This window comes from Pristis pectinata, chromosome 3 (assembly GCF_009764475.1).
Source record: "Pristis pectinata isolate sPriPec2 chromosome 3, sPriPec2.1.pri, whole genome shotgun sequence".
Classification (NCBI taxonomy): domain Eukaryota; kingdom Metazoa; phylum Chordata; class Chondrichthyes; order Rhinopristiformes; family Pristidae; genus Pristis; species Pristis pectinata.
In genome coordinates, this window is record NC_067407.1 from 40,076,527 (window position 1) to 40,095,941 (window position 19,415).

Genomic DNA, 19,415 nt, shown 5'->3' on the forward strand with positions numbered 1-19,415 from the left:
CTGATGGGTGATGTTTATGGATTTGTGGCTTCTTGACTCCTTTTTCTACAGATCCAGCATGAGAACAGGTAGTGTGGGAAGAGGATGGTTATAACTGTGATGTGGATGAGGAGGACCAAAGGACTCGAGTTTCAGACCCATGATACTGTTAGGATAGCAATGCTTGTCACACCTCTAGCCATGCACCTCCATAGTACTGCACTAGTGCAAAATTTGAGGTGACCGACCTCAATGCCATAAACCTTCTGTAGTGATTTGGTGGACAGAATTTCTGACAATTTTATGAAAAACATGGCAATCAGAGGGAAGTTATTTAAACATCAAGGGCATGTAGAAATAGCTTCCACTCACTATTCCTTGCATGTTTCCTTAATGTTTATGTTAAAGTGGTTATAAAATATTGTGAACTTTTGTTTCTTAGAACTAACTAACTTAATGCATCATCTTTGTACAGATGCACCATCGTCACCAGTGCTAAATGAACTTTGCTGTTTTGGCTTTGGTACTTCAAGCTCTGTAGTGAATGAGATGGTATCAAACAAAGAAAAAGCATATACTTGTGCAAAGACGGGGGTCAGACCAGAAGATTGGACAGAATATATATAAAAAAGCAACTGTGACTAGCAGATTAATAAGGAGGCAAAAATTAGAGTACAATACAAAACTGGCTAGAAATATAAAAACAGTAGTTTCTACAGATGTTTAAAAAAGTTAACAAAATGAGAATTGATCTATAGAAAGTGATTTTGGAGTTTTAATAATGACAAATAAGAGTATGGCAGGTGAAATATCAATTATTTTATATAAGCCTTTCCTATAGAGGATACAAGTAATATGCCAAAGTAGTCATGTCAGGTATTGGAAGGGAGGCAGGAATACAAGAAAATTACAATCACTAGAGAAGTGGTATTGAGCAAATTGTTGGAGCTATGGGCTAACAAGTACCCAGGTCCTGATGGACTTATCTTGGGGTCTAAAAGCTTTTAGTGAGATAATTAATGCATTGGTTTGAATTAGAATCAGATTTATTATCACTGACTTATATGACATGAAATCTGTTGTTTTGCAGCAGTACAGTGCAAAGACATAAAATTACTATTAATTACAAAAATGAATAAATAGTGCAAAAGAAAAAGGAATAACAAGGTAGTGATCATGGGTTCATGGACCATTCAGAAATCTGATAGCAGAGGGAAAAAGCTGTTTGTGAGTCATTGAATGTGGGTCTTCAGGCTCCTGTACCTCCTCCCTGATGGTAGTAATGAGAAGAGGGCATGTCCTGGATGGTGAGGGTCCTTAGTGATAGATGCTGCCTTCCTGAGGAAAGTAAGTTGAGAAGAGGACACAAGGAGGCTACAAAGGGATGTACGTAGGTAATTGAGTTGGCAAAGATATGGTAAATGGGGTATAATGTGGATAGGGGGATATGTGGGAGGAAGGGGTTAGGTAGCCTTAGGCATGGTTTAAAGGTTGGCACAACATGGTGGGCCTAAGGGCCTGTATTGTGCTGTATTGTTCTATGGTTCTATCTCTCATGGAGCCTCTCTGCATTGAGCCGTGAGCGATTCATTGCTGGATTTGTGCCAGATTCCTAGCACCCAGCTTCTGGGCAGAGCAGCAGGGAGGACAGGGAGCTTGAGCCAGGTTCCTGGCACCGTCGCACATCTTGCCATATATAATGCTCTCGTGTTTTCATTAGTGCACTTGTTCCAGGGAGTGTATCCTGAGCACTAATCGAGGTACTAGATTACACAAATGCATCCCATAAAGTCCCAAATGCTAGGGCAGGATTTGGCTTTGTGTAATAGTTTAAAATGAGTTGAGAGTAAGTTAGCAACCTACTTTACATCTCTCTTGACTGCTATTTCTGGTAAATTCCATTTCTTTAGAAGAACAATGTTTTCAATCAAAATATGACAATAAATGTAATACTACTTCCACCCTCAAAAATGTCTGTTTGCATTCATATTAGTGGCCTGAGCGGATCTATCACTGTGAATGTGGTGTTACAGCACTGGATTTCTCTGCGGATAGCCCCAATCTGCTTGCAGTCGGCTACTATAATGGACTTGTGGCAATCTACAATGTACGCAACCCTGAAAATGGATTGGTTCTGGATAGCAGGTGAGATCACCAAATTATTTTGGTTACCATGGCAATGCAGTGCCAAGCATCTTCTTTCCCTTTATCCTGCCTCTTCATAGCATTGAATGGATTGGGTTCCTGATCCTATGCAGTTCTGACTTAGTTAGCAAACAGATGATCTCAGCAAGACTGGGCTCCAGTATCAGATTGTAGTGAGAGATAAGGTGCTAAATGCCACTCAACAAATTTTGGGCGTGCAGTGTGTCCATTTAAATCAAGGATTTACCACTGTGCTTGAATGTTGACAATTCCCTTTGGATCTACCAGCCAAAGCCAAGATTTGCTCTGTTGTTTTTACAGCACTGAAATTGTTTTTCCTAAGAATTTATTTGCCCCTCAAGTACAGTTGTATGATCACTTCAGCCATTTTTGCAAACATTAGTTCTCTGATAATCTGAAATCTGTATTAGATTATCTGCAGTAATATGAAACCACTGGTATTTACCAGTTTAAATGGCAGCAAATCTGGATTTCTACACTTTGAAGCATGGAAATCTGAAATTTATTTGGCAGTGGTGCATGTTTAAGTAGGATCATATCCTCAATTCCATTAATTTCAGTGGAGATTGTAGGGATGCAAGTTCCTTTCTTTCAAATTAATTTAGTTTTTAATTATTTGTAACTTTTTAAAGAGAGGTTCATTTAAAAACTTGCCAGCTTTGGCAACTGGCAAAGTTAGGGCTAGGGCTGTTCCAAATGTCAAAGGTTTCAGAGCAACATCGGATGGTAATACTTTAGTGCATCAGACCTGAATACTGGAGTTTGGGACACCTTGGTCTGGCAGGATAGGCCCTTCTCATGTAGACTTGTCAAGTTTGGATATGGGGTGACTACAGGATGTGAATGTGGGTTGTGGTGAATGCCAGCAAGATCTTGCTTGTTGTTTTTGGACAAATACTCTTAGAAAGTTTGAAAATTAATTTTTAATTGGAGACTTTACAAAATGTCCTCTCTATCCTTTGCAGTAATGATATAAATAAGCATATTGGCCCAGTCTGGCAGCTGAAGTGGACTGAACAGGACAGAAATTCCAAAGGGGATGAAAAGGAAGGTACATTGATCTCCATTGCTGCAGACGGTAGGATTGCCAAGTGGACCCTTGCAAAAGGACTGGAATCATCCGGTAAGCCTAGAATCCAACCATATGGTGTCAGAGGTAACAAGAGGCAGTTAATTGGTGTTTATTTTGCCACCTTTATCACCAGAATGCATCTGAATAATGAATTGAAGCTTCAATCTTGCAATTTCAGATTCCAAAGTTAAATTTGCACTCTGTAATTCATTAAAATTATTTATTTATTTATTTGGCTGAGGCTGTAGCTGTTTATTTTCCTGACCTGCGTTCTTCTTACTGGAATGCAAATCTAAGATGTTTCATAATGTAACATTCATGTTGTACCACAGATTTAATGAGGATAAAACGAACAAGTGTACAGACATCTAAAAAAGTGGCTACTGATAAAGAAAAGAAGAGTGAAGCATCCATATCTCGCCAAGCACCAGGAATGTGTTTTGCTTTCCACCCAAAGGTATGTTTAATAAAATCCAAATCTGTTTCTGAAGCTAATCTGCACCAATTAAGTCACATCTGCACCTCCTAAACAGGAGATAACCACTTAAAGCAGATAATGCTGAAAATCATTGTGCAGTTTGTAGTGAATTGTGGGCAAGAGTAGCATCACAGACATGGTACCATAGAACAATACAGGCCCTTCGGCCCACCATGTTGTGCCGACCTTCAAACCACTCCTAAGACTATCTAACCCCTTCCTCCCACATATCCTTCTATCTTAAATTCCTCCATATGCTTATCTAACAATCTCTTGAACTTGACCAACGTAACAGCCTCCACCACCACCCCAGGCAGCGCATTCCATGCACCAACCACTCTCTGGGTGAAAAACCTCCCTCTGACATCTCCCTTGAACTTCCCACCCAATACCTTAAAGCCATGCCCTCTTGTATTGAGCATTGGTGCCCTGGGAAAGAGTCGCTGGCCGTCCACTCTATCTATTCCTCTTAATATTTTGTATACAGACGCTTAATTCTTGTAAGGCAGACTTTGACATCCTGGTGGAATGGGTGGGTACCTGGGGAGAAGTTTTGCCAGATGAAGGGTCATGGAAGATCTTCAAGACAGAAATGAAGAAACAATGTAGGAGGTTGCAAGATTGGTTGATGCATTCAGGGTTTGATACCATTGCAGACAGAAGTTTAAGGCCAACCAAAAACATCATTAAACTCATTTACTTGTCTTTACTCTGTGACCCCATCACTTACCCAATAACAATCTCAATCAATCAGTGCTCCTACATGATATTCATATACCCACAGTCTCATTTACTTAACCACTATTGTCTCTCAAGCACCTTGTGCTTTATGTACACTTCCATCTACTTGACCACAGCAGCCATTTCACACGCTATAATATACCAACATCCTTCCCTCCATCTCGTAAGAGAAAATGGCACACAATGATAGACTGTAAACACAGTTTGGCAGATTTCCATGTACACAGATTGAACTTTTTGTTTTATTTTTCATCTTTTGGGATCTAGGCAATGCTAGGTGATGATATTCTCATGTGTCTGTTGCCTTTGTCCTTGGTGGAAGAGGTACTTTCTGAGCAGCCCACGTGAGTAACTGCAGGGCATTTTGAGGATGGTTTACATTGCAGCCAGTATGCAAAGGTGCATGGTTGGTGGAAAAATGAATACTTAGGGTGGTTGATGACATACCAAGCAAATGGGCTACATTGTTCTGGGTGGTGTCAAGCTTCTTGAGAGTTGTTGGAGTTGAACTCATCCAAGCCTGTTGAGAGTATTCTATCACACTCCTTACTTGTGCTTTTGGATGGTGGAAAAGCTTTCAGATGTCAGGAGGTAAGTAACTTGCTGCAAGATACCCAGCCTTCAACATGTGCTTGTAGCTATAGTATTTATATAGATGGTTCAGTTGAGATTCTGGTCTATGATGATACTTCTCCTCCACACCCACCTCCCAGCATGTTGGTGGTGAGGGACTCAGTAATGGTAATGCCATTGAATGTCTTTTCTCATTAGTGCTAAATGTACGTGAAAGTATCAGGTAACTGGTTCTCACCCCAACACATTCATTTCCTTTTGAAGTTGATGGATACAGACTAGAGTTGTGTAGCCTGAAATTTAGAAGGAGAAAGGGGTATTTTGTTTTTAATTCAAATTATTGAAGAGAAGCAATGGGGTAGATGCAGATGAATTATTTCTATTAGATTTGGAGTCTCATTCAGGACAAAGAATAACATTAGGAATGTAGAATATGATAGGAGTTTGGAACATCTTTCTGCAAACAATGTGAATTGATGTCAGGTCATTTGTTAATTTTAAATCTTGAGACTGAAAGATTTTTGTTACAAGATATAAGACAACGGCAATTTATGGAGTTAGCAACAGATCAACCATGATGTCATTCAGTGGTAGAATAGTCTGAGGGCCTAAACAGACCACTTGAGTTTCTCTGTATTTTTAATGCTTTGGTATTCTGAATCAGCATTAAACACTCACAGACCAGCTTTTACAAAACTATATTTTAATCTATGCCAACAAAGTTTTTCTTTCAGTCCCAAACATAGGACAAAGCTAGAATTTGAGCTCTAAAAGTCCATTTTTATATATATTTATATATCTATAAAAGTTTATCTGGCAAGGTAGTGCCACATATTATTAACAATCTTATCACATTTTTTGGGCAACAACTAAACAGAACAATCCATGTGTTGCATGATCTTTAGGAAAGTTTAAGGATAAATCATCTTAAAATCATCACTAAAGAATTCTGGCCCAATATTAACCCAATTTTGCTGACTTAATTATTGTATATTCTTCAATGTGTTGCCCTTGAAAATGGTCTCTGGTTTTTGCAGGAAACTAATATTTACCTGGCTGGGACAGAAGAAGGTTATATTCATAAATGCTCATGTTCCTATAATGAGCAGTTCTTAGAAACATATGGAGTCCACAAGGTATGTGACAACTGAAATACTAAATTAACTGTATCAAGGATCCTTTTAATAATACACAGCTTAATGGAACTGAAAATTTAATAGGGAGAAGGCATCAACTTTGTTTTTTAATTCGACCAGGCTGACAGGAAGCCAACCAACATTTGGTGTACATTTTCCTTTGAGCCTTTTAACTTTTTCCATTTGCAGTTTGCATGCGAACAATGCTGGCAACGCAATATTTTTGGCCTAGTTGTCAAAAATGTGATAGTAGCGGGATCCATTGGTGGTCCTCATTTTGTTTCTTCAATTTTCAGCTTTATTCTTCTGGATTGAGTTACTGTTAATCAGCTGATGGTACAAACTAGAAACAAGGAAAGAAGGTGGGTAGTTAAAATGTTCCTGGTTATATGCCTGCCTGAAAACTGCCTTTGAGCCCATTGTACAGTGTACAATGTAGGGTGTACAATGTACGCTGTACGGTGGAGAGCATTCTGACTGTTTGTATCACTGCCTGATATGGAGGTTCCAATGCACAGGATCGAAAGAGGCTGCAGAGGTTTGTAGACTCTGCCAGCTCCCTCATGGGCACAACCCTCCCCGCCGTCAAGGACATCTTCAAGAGGCAGTTCCTCAAGAAGGCAGCATCTATCATTAAGGACCCTCACCATCCAGGACATGCCCTCTTTGCATTACTACCATCCGGGAGGACATACGGGAGCCTGAAGACCCAAACCCAACGTTTTAGGAATAGCTTCTTCCCCTCTGCCATCAGATTTCTGAACAGTCCATGAACTGTTATTCCTCTTTTGCACTATTTATTTATTTTTGTAATTTATAGTAATTTTTATGTCTGTCTTGCATGTATGGCTACTGCAAAACAACAAATTTCACTACATATGTTAGTAATAATAAACCTGACTCTGATTCATTGCTTTTTTTTTGATAAATACTTTTGAGCAAACGGTTCAGACAGCAGAGCCCTGAACCACAAAAGCTTATTGAATCCCATCATGTTTCAGATCTAACAGTGATTTTTAAGTTGGTCTGGTTACCCACTAGGGGAAAGTGAGCTTAAAGTGGATCATAATACTGATGATACCCCCAGGTTGTTTTTTTTTTTGATTAGAATGATTCCTTAGTGGAGCCAGGAGGACCTCCTGGATGTGACAAAAGAAAAGTCGCAAAATTTAGATTTCTCTTAACTGAACTGCCCCCACTACAAGATCCACTTGAAAGGTCCTCTGCTATATTTACTTGAGAACTGGCTGGCGAAGAGGTATTTAATATTTTTAGAGGCAGAGATTAAATTCCCATTTACTTTTAGTTTAATTGAGAGTATAATGGTGGCATATCAGAAAAGCCCAGCAGTTAAAGTAACTGTGGCTTCATATTGTTGCAGGAGGGCAGGAAGCTAAATGAAGCTAGAGGAATAAGTTAAACTACCCTCCCCTCATTCCTGCCTTTATCTCCCATGATCACTGTATACATTTTTTTCTTTTGCTGCCACCATTAGACATGCATTCCCAGGTGTAAGATCCATTTTGTATGAATAAAAAGAAAAAAAATAGTTTTAGTTTCTACATTTCCTCAGTTCTTGTTTGTAAATGCATTGTGCTGATTCTCACTAGTTGAGAAGTGAGGTAGCGGGACATAGTCATACAGCACAGAAGAAGGCCCTTTGATCCACTATATCCATTATCCTTCTATAACTTGTGCACCTTTTGTCAAGAACACAGATAGAAAAACCTGGATCCCATCAGAAAAACCCATTAGAAATTTCCTGTGATTAGTGATATAGTAGAGATGTTAATAACCTTGCAGGATTTTATTCAGTTATTTCAATAAATGAAACCTTTTATTAGAGGCCTGGGTGAAGGGTTAATCCCTATACCAAATCAAGGATGAAAAGAGAAACAGAGAAATAGTTAGCTTACACCAAGCTTGGATTTTAAAAGTTGTTACATTACAGAAAGAAGGTAAAAAGCTTTGCAGTTTTAAGTCCCTGGAAACAAATCATACTTGAAGTCAATGCATTGAGTCTTGTCTTTAACGTGGGGAGAATAGAGAAATTAGCTGGAGGTAAAAGAACAGAATGGTCAAACAAGTAATTACTATACCTGCACACACTTAACCTTTGATGTTTCATTTCCAGGGTCCTGTGTATAAAGTAGCATGGTCACCGTTTTCTCATGATACTTTTCTGAGCTGCTCTTCTGACTGGTCCATTCATTTATGGAGTCAGGAAATAGTGCGACCAATTTTACGCTTTTCTTCCAATATTACTAAGGCTGTGCACGACATCATGTGGTCACCAAAGTCAGCTACTGTGTTTGGAGCAGTGAATGAGGACAGAGTGGAAATCTGGGACCTTTCCATTAGCATGTCAGTATTTCCTTTGCCTATTCAAATATTACAGAGTGAAAGTAAGCTGTTAACACATAGAATCATAGAACAGTACAGCACAATACAGGCCCTTTGGCCCACAATGTTGTGCCAACCTTTAACCCTTAGAATAATACAATTCCAGTAGCCTATTTCATAACACCTGGCATTGTTACTAATATTTAGAGAGCAGAAGGTTATGATTTTTAATCAGATATGTGTTTACTAAGCACAGCTAAGAAATTAGCTGAAGTACTATTATTAATCTTAGCCGCCCCATGACAGGGGGCAATGCAGAAGTGGGGATGGAATTTAAGGAAATTACCCAGATGCCTATATTTGAACAACATATAATCTCTGTTCAGTGAGCTTTATTTAAAACATGCATTAACTACATGGACATCAGAGGAAAACAGGGATTGTCTACGCTATCTCTCCATATATTAAACAAAAACTATAAATATTCAATAACACTAAGGTTGCACAGTGGAGCATGGGAAATTCTGAACCCACATTAACATAAATCATCAGTAATTTCAGGAGAGGAGAGGAAAGACTGGATAACAAACAAGTATGTAGGATTATACTATTTTGTCACATTCTCACCCCCTATATAGAGAGCCTACCACAAAATGGGGACTTGTCTAAGGTGGGGTCGGTGGTGACAATATTGAGGAGGATTGTTTTGGCTTCAGTGTTCTAGCCCTGGAGCAACTTAAATGGCCCAACTACCAGGTGGACAGCTAACAGTGTGGTGGCTCCTGGCCAAATTTTTATCAGTGTAGGAGAGTACATCAATCATCCAAGTACATTCAGTGCAGTTGTTCTTTTTGAACTTAAACACTGTTCTCCAGCTCATTGCCAATAAATTGCTGGCATGTCTCATTTGGCACTGTTATACCGGTAATCTGAGCCACTAATGAGTGGATAATGATAAAGAACCTGGAACTCCAGAGTCTATCAACTGCTGTGAGGATTCCTAACTGTCTGGAGTAAAAAAAAAATAGACCTTGTTCCTAATCAGAGTGAGGGTGAGCTTCTCTTGCATTCATGCAGACCAGAGGTACTCATCCTGATATGCATGCAGAATATTGTAATTCTGATGAAAGGTTACTAATCAATCTGAAACAGTAACTCTGTTTCATTCTCCATTGTTGCTCTCCATTGAATATTTCCAGCTTCTCTTCCTTATTACTGCCTGGTGTGCAGTGTGCTGTACTGTTCTCAGGACAACCCAAAAATGCCTGATAGCTATCAAATTATTCTGAACTACAGTTCAGAATTAGCCAGATCTAATTCGTGTATGCAGCTTTAAAAGGTGGTGAATCCCATATCTTAAAGTAAAGCTAACCATGCACCTCGATTTTAAGGTTTGGACAGAGATTTCATTTTACATTTTTTCAATTTGAACTGAAAACTAATTTAAGATTAAAATAAAACTCAAAGTTCATATTCTGAACCTATTTTGCAGTAAGCACAACATACCAAAGAAAATACTCAATATTTTTATTTTATTATATCCTTTGGTAGATTGGATCCTATTATTATCTGCCCAGCCAATGAAGGAGCAAGTTTGACTACCATACTCTTTGCTAAAAACACAGATTGCATTCTCATTGGTGACAGCAATGGACAGGTCACAGTATACCAGCTCGATAATATGCCTCCATATGAAGAAGCCGTAAGTTCCAATTTAGGCACTGTATCTTATGTAAAACAAAAATTTCCTTCACTTTCTGCAATGTTCAATGTTACTGCCTCCGTTTTGAACATTAATAACTTTTTATCTTAGATACTTAATGTTTTTTATAATTTTGTATTTTTTGTAAGATTATAATTTTCCATATGAATGTTCACATGTTTATAATTACAATGGTTATTGCTGTCAAAAGTTAGAAGATCTTGGATGAGATGCAAGTGACTGAGATGTCAGTGAGGGCGCACTTTGGGACCAGTGACCGTAGTTCTATTAGTTTTAAATTAGTTATGGAAAGGAACAGATCTGGTCCACAAGTTAAAATTCTAAACTGGGGCAAAGCAAATTTTGATGGTATTAGACAAGAACTTGCAAAAGTTGATCGGAGTAGGTTGTTTGTGAGCAAAGGGGCGTCTGGCATGTTGGAGGCTTTTAAAAGTGAGATATTGAGAGTTCAAGATCTGTATGTTCCTGTTGGAGTGAAGGGCAAGCTGGCAGGAGTAGGGAACCCGAGATGACGAGGAATATTGAGGCTCTGGGCAGAAAAAAGCATGGGTTAGGTACAGGCAGCTGGGATCAAGTGAATCCCTGGAATACAGGGTTTTTTTTTGTGGGAGTATACTCAAAAAAAAAGCTTTGGCAGAGAAAAGTAAGATGGATCCAAAAAGTAACCAGAGAGAATAGACCCCCTCAAAGATAAAAGTGGATATCTCTGTTGTGGAGCCACAGGAGGTAGCTGAGGTCCTCAGTATTTCTCCTCTGCTTTTACTGTGAAGGACATAAAGACTTCAGACCTGGAGATAGTTAATAGGGAGGTCCTGTGGATAGTCTGCATTACAGCAGAGGAGGTATTGGATGTCTTAAAAGGTATAGAGGTAGATTAAATCTCCAGGGCCTGACCAGGAATATCCAAGAACATTGGGAAGCTAGAGAAGAAATTGCAGGAGCCCTGCTTGACATATATGCATCATCATTATTGACAGGTGAAGTGCCAGAAGACTGGAGGGTGACTAATGTTGTGCCTTTACTTAAGAAGGGCTGCAAAAAAAACCCTGGGAACTATAGACCAGTGAGTCTAACATCTGTGGTAGGCAGTTACTGGAGGGGATTCTGAGGGATATGGTATACAAGCATTTGGAAAGATAGGGGTTGATAAGGGATAGTCAGCACAGCTTTGTGCATGGGAGATCATGTCTCATGAACAGCAGGGAGGCAGATGTGGTCTACGTGGACTTCAGTAAGGCTTTTGATAAGGTTCTGCATGGTAAGCTGCTATGGTAAGTTAGATTGCATGAGATCCAAGGAGAGCTGGCTAACTGGATACAGAACTTGCTTGATGGTAGGAAGCAGAAGGTGATGGTGGAAGGTTGTTTTTCTGACTGGAGGCCCGTGACTAGTGGTATTCCCCAGGGGTCAGTGCTGTGCCAATTGGTATTTGTCATTTACATCAATGATGAAAATGTATAAGGCATGGTTAGTAAGTATGCAGATGACATGAAAATAGGTGGTCTTGTTGATAGCGAAGATGGTTATCAGGACTAAGAGGGATCTTGATCAGCCGGGTAAGTGAGCCAAGGAATGGCAAATGGTGTTTAATTGAGCTAAGTTGCATTTTAGGAAGACAAACGAGGGTAGGACTTTCACAGTGAACAGTAGGGCTCTGGGGAGTGTTGTAGAACTGAGGGACCTAGGAGTACCAGTACATGGTTCTCTGAAAGTGGCGTCGCGTGTAGACGGGGTGATGAAGAAGGCTTTTGGCACTCTGGCCTTCAGTCAGGGCATTTAGTATAGAAGTTGGGATGTTATGTTGCAGTAGTACAAGATGTTGATGAGGCCACAGTTGGAATATTGTGTTCAGTTTTGGTCACCCTGCTATAGGAAAGGTGCCATTAAGCTAGAAAGAGTGCAGAGGAGATTTACAGGGATGTTGCCAGGACTTATGGGACTGAGATAGGGAGACAGGTTGAGCAGATTGGGACTTTTTTCATTGGAGCATAGGAGAATGAGGGGTGATCTTGTAGAGCTGTATAAAATTATGAGGGGCATAGACAAGGTGAATGTGCACAGTCTTTTTCCTAGGGTTGGGGAATCATGAACTAGAGGGCATAGGTTTAAGGTGAGAGGGAAGAGATTTAATAGGAACCTGAGGGACAACCTTTTCCACCCAGAGTGTGGTCAGTTTATGGAATGAGCTGCCAAAGGCAGAGGTTGAGGCAGGTACATTTACAAAATATTTTAAAAGGTACTTGGACAGGGACATGGAAAGAAAGGTTCAGAGTGATATGGACAAAATGTGAGCAAATGGGACTAGCTTAGATGGGAATTTTGGTCAGCACTCACCAGTTGGGCCCAAGGGTCTGTTTCTGTGCTGTATGACACTGACCATATTTCAAGATGAGATTCCACTGAGATTTCCAGCAACTGCGGGTTTTTTTTGATTTTCTTATTGCACTGAGTTCACATTTAACATGTAGTCTCAGTTTAAAACACACTCGGATAAAAGCAGCAATCTGAGTTGTTGCAGGTGCAAGGAACAAGTGGAGATGGCTACAAATGAGTGGAACACAACTGTCACTTCGACTGTTTTCTCACCAGGAACAAAATCCTACTAATAATCTTTCATGTTACTCACTTTCACATTTAAGAGCAACCCAAAGATCCAGGAGAGTGGACACACAAGGGCCGATTTTTTTTTAAAAGAGCAGAAATCAGAGTGTATTGTGGGAGTTCAAACAGCACCTTAATTTTCCACAGTAATCAGTTGAAACTAGAGTTCCTTTGTTCACCTATTTAGTCATGCACATGCAAGGAGATCACCCAGACACGGAGTTCCAGGATGACTTGAAAATCACAGCTCTGTGATTAGTGTATCCTTAGCATAACTACGTGATCCGTATCATCCATTTCTAGGGTTGCACATCATAGATTTTCTTGATAGAGTTTCACCTATTACCTTTTGACCAACCAGAGTTAGGCAGTATTTGATCACAACAAAACATCCCATTGATCCAACCAGCTGTCATTACAGGTATAGAGCTATACAACATGGAAACAAGCCCTTTGGCCCAACTCCTCCAATGCTGACCAAGTTGCCTAATTGAGCTAGTCCCATTTGCCTGCATTTGGCCCATATCCCTCTAAACCTTTCCTATCCATATACCTGTCCAAATGTGTTTTAAAGATTGTAATTGTACCCACCTCTACCACTTCCTCTGGCACCACCCTCTGTTGCCCCTCAAGGTCCCTTTTTAAATCATATCCCTCTCTTTTAATCTCTGCCCTCTAAATTTTGGACACCCTTATCCTGGGGAAAAGATTGGCTCGTCACCTTATCTCTGCCCCTCATGATTTTAAAAACCTCTGAGGTCACCCCTTTGCCTCCTATACTCCAGGGCAGAAAGTCCTAGCCTATCCAGCCTCTCCTTGTAACTTAAATCCTCCAGTCCAGTAACATCCTTTTAACTCTTTTTTGCATCTTTTCCAGTTTATGACATCTTTCATATTACAGGGCAACCAGAATTGTACACAGTGCTCCAAATGTGGTCTTATACAGCTGTAACATGACGTCCCAACTCCTGTGCTCATTCTGACCAACAAAGCCAAGCATGCCAAATGCTGCCTTCACCATGCTGTCTCTCTCTGTTACCACTTTCATGAAACTATGTACCTGCACCCCAAGTTCTCTCTGTGCAAGTCCTGCCTGGTTTGTCTTGCCCAAATGCAACATCTCACATTTATCTGAATTAAACTCCATCTGCCATTCCTTGGCTCACTGGCCTCTAGATCCTGTTATAATCTGAGATAACTTTCTTCACTGCCCACCATACCACCAGTTTTAGTGTCATCTGCAAACTTACCAACCATGCTACCCAAGTTCTCATCCAAATCGTTACTATAAATGACCCAGGACTGATCTCTGCGTAACACTGCTGCTCATGGGCCTCCAGTCTGAAAAACAACCCTCAACCACTACCCTCCATCTCGTGCTGTCAAGCCAATTTTGTATTCAATTGGCTAGCTTGCCCTTGATCCCATGTGATCTAACCTTTTGGACCAGCCTACCATGGGGTGCCTTGTCAAAGGCCTTGCCAAAGTTCATGTAGACAACATTTATTGCATTTCCCTCATCTATCTTTTTGGTCACCTCTTCAAAAATCTGAATCAAATTCATGAGGTACAATTTCCCACACACTAAGCCATGCTGACTATCCCCAATTAGTCATTGCCTTTCCAAATGCATGTAGATCCTGTCTCAGAATCCCGTCCAATAATTTACCCACTACTGACATTAGGCTTACTGACTTTAGTTCCGAGGCTTTTCCTTGCATCCTTTCTTAAATAAAGGCACAACATTAGCCACCCTCCAGTCTTCTGGTACCTCACCCATGGCTATCAATGATACAAATATCTCAGCAAGGGGCCCCCATAATTTCTTCCCTCGTTTCTCACAATGTCCTAGGATACATTTGATCACGTCCCAGGGATTTATCTACCTTTTCATGCATTATAAGACCTCCAATACCGACTCTTCTGTAATGTGGAGTCTTTTTAAGGCATCACTATTAACTTCTGAGTCCCCTATGTTCTCCGTGGTAAATACAGGTGAGAAATATTCAATTAGGACCTCACCAATCTCCTGCGGCTCCACATGTGACCATGTTGATCATTAAGGGGCCCTATTCTCTCCCTAGTTGCTCTCTTGCCCTTAATATACTTGTATAATCTCTTGGGATTCTCCTTTACCTTATCTGTTAAAGCTATCTCATGTCCCCTTTTTCCCCTCCTGATTTCCCTCAAGTGTACTCCTACAACCCCTATGCTCCTCAAGTGATTCACTTGATCCCAGCTGCCTATACCTGACGTGTGTCTCCTTTTTCTTGACTAGAGCCTCAATATCTCTCATCATCCAGGGTTTCCCACTCCTGTCAGACTTGCCCTTCACTCTGAATGGAACACGCTGGCCCTAAATTCTCCCAATCTCACTTTTAAAGGCCTCCCAGTTGCCAGGTGTCCATTTACCTGCAAATAGCCTCTCCCTAATCAGCTTTTGAAAGTTCCTGCCTTGTCCCAATTTAGGATTTTAACTTGTGGACAATCTTATCCTTTTCCACAACTATTTTAAACCAACAGAATTATGGTCACAAGTCCCAATGTGCTCCCTCACCAACACTTCAGTCACTTGCTCCGCCTTATTTTTAAGAGGAGGTTGAGTTCTAGTAGGGCCATCTACATATTAATTGAAAAAAATTTCCTAAAAACATTTAAGTTTTCTTCTCATCCAAGCCCTTAATACTATGGCAGTCCCAGTTGATGTTTTGAAAGTTAAAATCCCCTACTATTACAGCCCTATTATTCTTACAGTTATCTACGATCTCCCTACAATTGTCAATCAGAGTCATATTCCTTCAAAGATCAAGAGTAATCAATGGATATATTATTTGGAGCCACATTTCTTTTTGAGACCAGATGTATTTCTAAAGCCATCAACTTGCATTCCTACAGAGATCAATTCATTTGGAAGAAGCTTATGGTCCCTTTAAGTCTTAGAAACTAGTAAGGCAATCGAGCCCTTCTTCAGTATCTCTTATTTGTACTGCTCAGCCTGTGAGCTCAATTACAGAAACCAGATTTGACATGTTTAATAAGACACAGACATTTGTTCTATTACAACATGTTTTATAGCAGCTACATGTCCTCTGCCATAAAACATATAAGCCTACAATCCCCTCTTTTTATACCTGGCAATTTGCCCAGATAAACTACTAAACAGTCCTGATTCCTCTGTCTCATTGCATTGATGAGGCACACGACATGGAAGAATCTAGGCACATCATGAAAACATATTGCCACCTTCTCTCCACCTTCACCCCCCACCTTCTGCTTGTGGACACCAGTGAATTCCTCTTAACACTCTACTTGAATCCTGTTTAAATTTTTAATCTGGCTTGAAAACTGCCCATTTCCAGAACTATCCTTACTCTGTCTCCTCTCAAAAATACATTTGTTTCATCCTCTTTTGCTTATTCAATGGTATCCTTGTACTAGTTATCGAGAAATTCTGTTACAAATGTTGATTACTTCAGCAAAATAACCCTTTGGATATTTCAACTCCTCCTTTGTTCCCTCCCTCACTGGGTGTTCTGGCTTGTTTCAAGCACCAGATTTCATTGGCATTCTAAAATAAAAACACAAAATGCTGGTCAGGCTGCATCTATGGGAAGAGAAACAGAGCTGGAACAGAGAGAAAAGAAGTTGCAGTGAGGGTGGGGGAAGGGGGATGTCTCCGAGTGGGTAAAACCAGGGTGACCATGAGGATAAGCTGTAAACAAGGGTATCTGGCCAATGAGTGAATGGGAACTGTTAGAGAGTGAGAACATAAACAAAAGTACATAGGTGTTGTGAAATGGAGAGCAGGAAGATATGCTTGACTGATACAGACAGAAATGACATTACCTGAATTTGTAGACTTCTGTATTAAGTCCAGAAGACTGCTATGCACCCAGACAGAAGATGAAGGGCTCTTCCTCAAGGTTGTGTTGGGCCTCATTTGTAACACTACAGGAGGCCACAGACTGGTAAGTCGGAGCAGAATGGAGCATTGAAGTGGCAGGCAATGGGAAGTTCAGGGTTGCCCCTGCGGACTGAACACAGATCTATGTTCTCACTCTTTGATTGCTCCCATTTACTCATTGACTGGATAACTTTATTTACAACTTATCCCCATGACCACTCCAGTTTTACCCTGTCAGAGACATTTCTCCACTCCCTGCAGCTTAACAAGCTTTTTTTTGTCTTTGCAGTTCTTATGAAGGGTCTTCAATCTGAAACATTAACTGTTTCTCTTCACACAGGTGCAGCTGACCTGCTGAGCATTTCCAGCATCTGCAGTTTCGATGTTCACATATTTCAATGGCAGATTCCTGGTAAATTTAAGGTGGTTGTTTTCTCCAGGCTCTCTATACTGTCAAATACCATCACAGTCCCACAGCCTACATTAATGCCTTGACTTCCATATCCTGCCAAGTTTAAATCTAATTCTATTTCAGCACATTGGCAAAAGTTTGCCAATGCTAGAAATTAAAAATAAAACCAGAAAATGCTGGAAATACTCAACAGACCAGGCAGAAGCTTGGGGAATGTTAATATTTCATGTCAATGATCCTTTATCAGAGTAGTTAATAGATTAGGGATAAATCTATTTTTAAAGTTTTGAGACTTTCTAACTGAAATGGGACATGAATATCATTTATAATAATGTTGTGTTTTTTTTTTGTTCCATGCACAGCTACCCATGCTAAATAGCATCATTGTGAGCACACTGGCCAGCCAAATGGTTAGTGAGACTTACGTAGTGGAAGAACACACTATTAACATTTGCGATACTCCTGTTTAACTACTGTTGCTTTTAATACAATTGTTAATTTCATTATTTTGTACATTACAGCTCATATTAAATCATGTGAAAAATTGATTGTAATGCTTGAAGTATTTTCATCACATACCAAATATCTTGTATTTAAGAATATTAAGCAATTTCAGCTTCATTTAACCCTCAAATGATTGTAATCTTTTATTCTGGTATACAAGTAGGTTTAAAAATGGTTGATCAGTACAAGGCATTTAGGTGATTTTGACCAGCTTAATTAACGTATAAGTTAACAATTCTTGATGTACTATTAATAACTGCTGTCACTACTCCTCTTTGATATTTAGGTAGGAGTACAAAAGTGACAGATAGAAGCAATTTCTCTGAGTAAATTTGGTTTTCATGCTATCATTCATTACTTCAGATGTGATTAAAGTCAGTATTTAATGTTTTTTTTCCTACCTGTAAACAAATTGAAGGTAGGGGGAAAAAGATATGGATTGGTGTTATGGCAACCTGTCTTTGTGGGTATTGTCTCAGGTTGCCATAACACCAATCAATTTCCCAAACAAATACACATCCGCTCATAGAGATCCTCTCAATCAATCTAGAAGTAAAAGGGGATTTTGTTGGAGTTATTGACCCACAGCATTTTTAAAAAAATAACAGATTGAAATCAATTCAGTATTGGCACCTGAGAAACAATGGAGAAATTTACATCTTCACTGGTTGACAAGATGGATCACTTGCTCATTTTATTTACTTCAAAACACTGAAAATCAGCTGGATTCTACAATGACCACCACTTGAGATTGCCAGCCATGTAGTGTAGATGGAAAATGTCTTTTTTTTTAAAGCAGAAATTTTTTTGATTAAGTTGTACATCAAAATGATGTTTGCTTGAGTAGATGAAACCAAAGCCTTGGATAAAATGGTCAAATAGTGTGATAATCTGTAGTCTATAGTAAAATAGTGGTTAAAAAAAGTCAGAATTTAGTTTAGTTAAACAGCTTCTGAGGAGTTGTGGACAACACAAATTTAGTTATATATTTATACTACAGTCATGTTGGCTTGTGTTTATAGGCCAACAGTCTAAAGTTAGAACTTAATATTGATTCAGCCATTGTATCCAACATGAAATTGTGATGAACTGATCAAAACGTTCTAACTCTGGCCCATGATCTTACTGGAGATATTACTGTAGGCAGAGCTAAAGTTAAAGATTTGACCATAATACTCCTGAGCAAGGGAGTGGAAAACTTAAGTGCTCCTGTTCCTTATCACTGTACAGCAACTTCTAATAAAAAATGCACATGCAGATAGCAGGAGAGTGCAGGATAGGATTATCTGTGATGCCTTTCTTGGAATATGGATACTGCTAACAGGGCCCATATTCATTACCTGTCCCTAAGTGCCATCAAGAAAATGGTGCTGAGCCACCTGTTGATGTTTTCTGTCGCGATCATGCATGAATAAAACTATTTTCATGAAGTAGTGGACGGTAATCGAATAAAGTTAATTTATCGTGATTTCAGCAGAGAGGTATCGTTATTTGAGATACAGCCCACTACAATGGTATCATCTGCAAACTTGCAGATGAAGTTAGAGTAGAACCTAGCCATGCAGTCATGAGTGTATACGGAGTAGAGTAGGGGGGGCTGAGGACGCAGCCTCGTGGAGTGCCAGTGTTGATGATAATCGTGGCAGAGGTGTTACTGCCAATCCTTACTGATTGGTGAGATCCAGTTGCAGAGGGAGGTGTTGACTCCCAAGTCTCAGAATTTCGTGATGAGTTTGCTTGGAATTATAGTATTGAAGGCAGAGCTGTAGTCAATAAACATAAG

General features: G+C 39.8%; 1 protein-coding gene across 2 annotated transcripts in view; it reads left to right on the forward strand.

Annotated features, from left to right (window-relative positions):
* The window catches only part of dnai4 (dynein axonemal intermediate chain 4), a 57,523-nt gene extending 39,856 nt beyond the window's left edge, over positions 1–17,667 (forward strand). The window contains exons 12-18 of one of the 2 annotated variants that reach the window (XM_052012508.1): positions 1,973–2,124; positions 3,111–3,268; positions 3,550–3,674; positions 6,047–6,145; positions 8,280–8,509; positions 10,040–10,190; positions 17,491–17,667. In XM_052012508.1, the coding sequence (XP_051868468.1) occupies positions 1,973–2,124; positions 3,111–3,268; positions 3,550–3,674; positions 6,047–6,145; positions 8,280–8,509; positions 10,040–10,190; positions 17,491–17,598 (1,023 nt within the window). In that variant the 3' untranslated portion in view covers positions 17,599–17,667. The remainder of the gene's footprint in view (positions 1–1,972; positions 2,125–3,110; positions 3,269–3,549; positions 3,675–6,046; positions 6,146–8,279; positions 8,510–10,039; positions 10,191–17,490) is intronic. The other variant, XM_052012509.1, reaches the window with a different exon arrangement.
* The last annotated feature ends 1,748 nt before the right edge of the window (positions 17,668–19,415 follow it).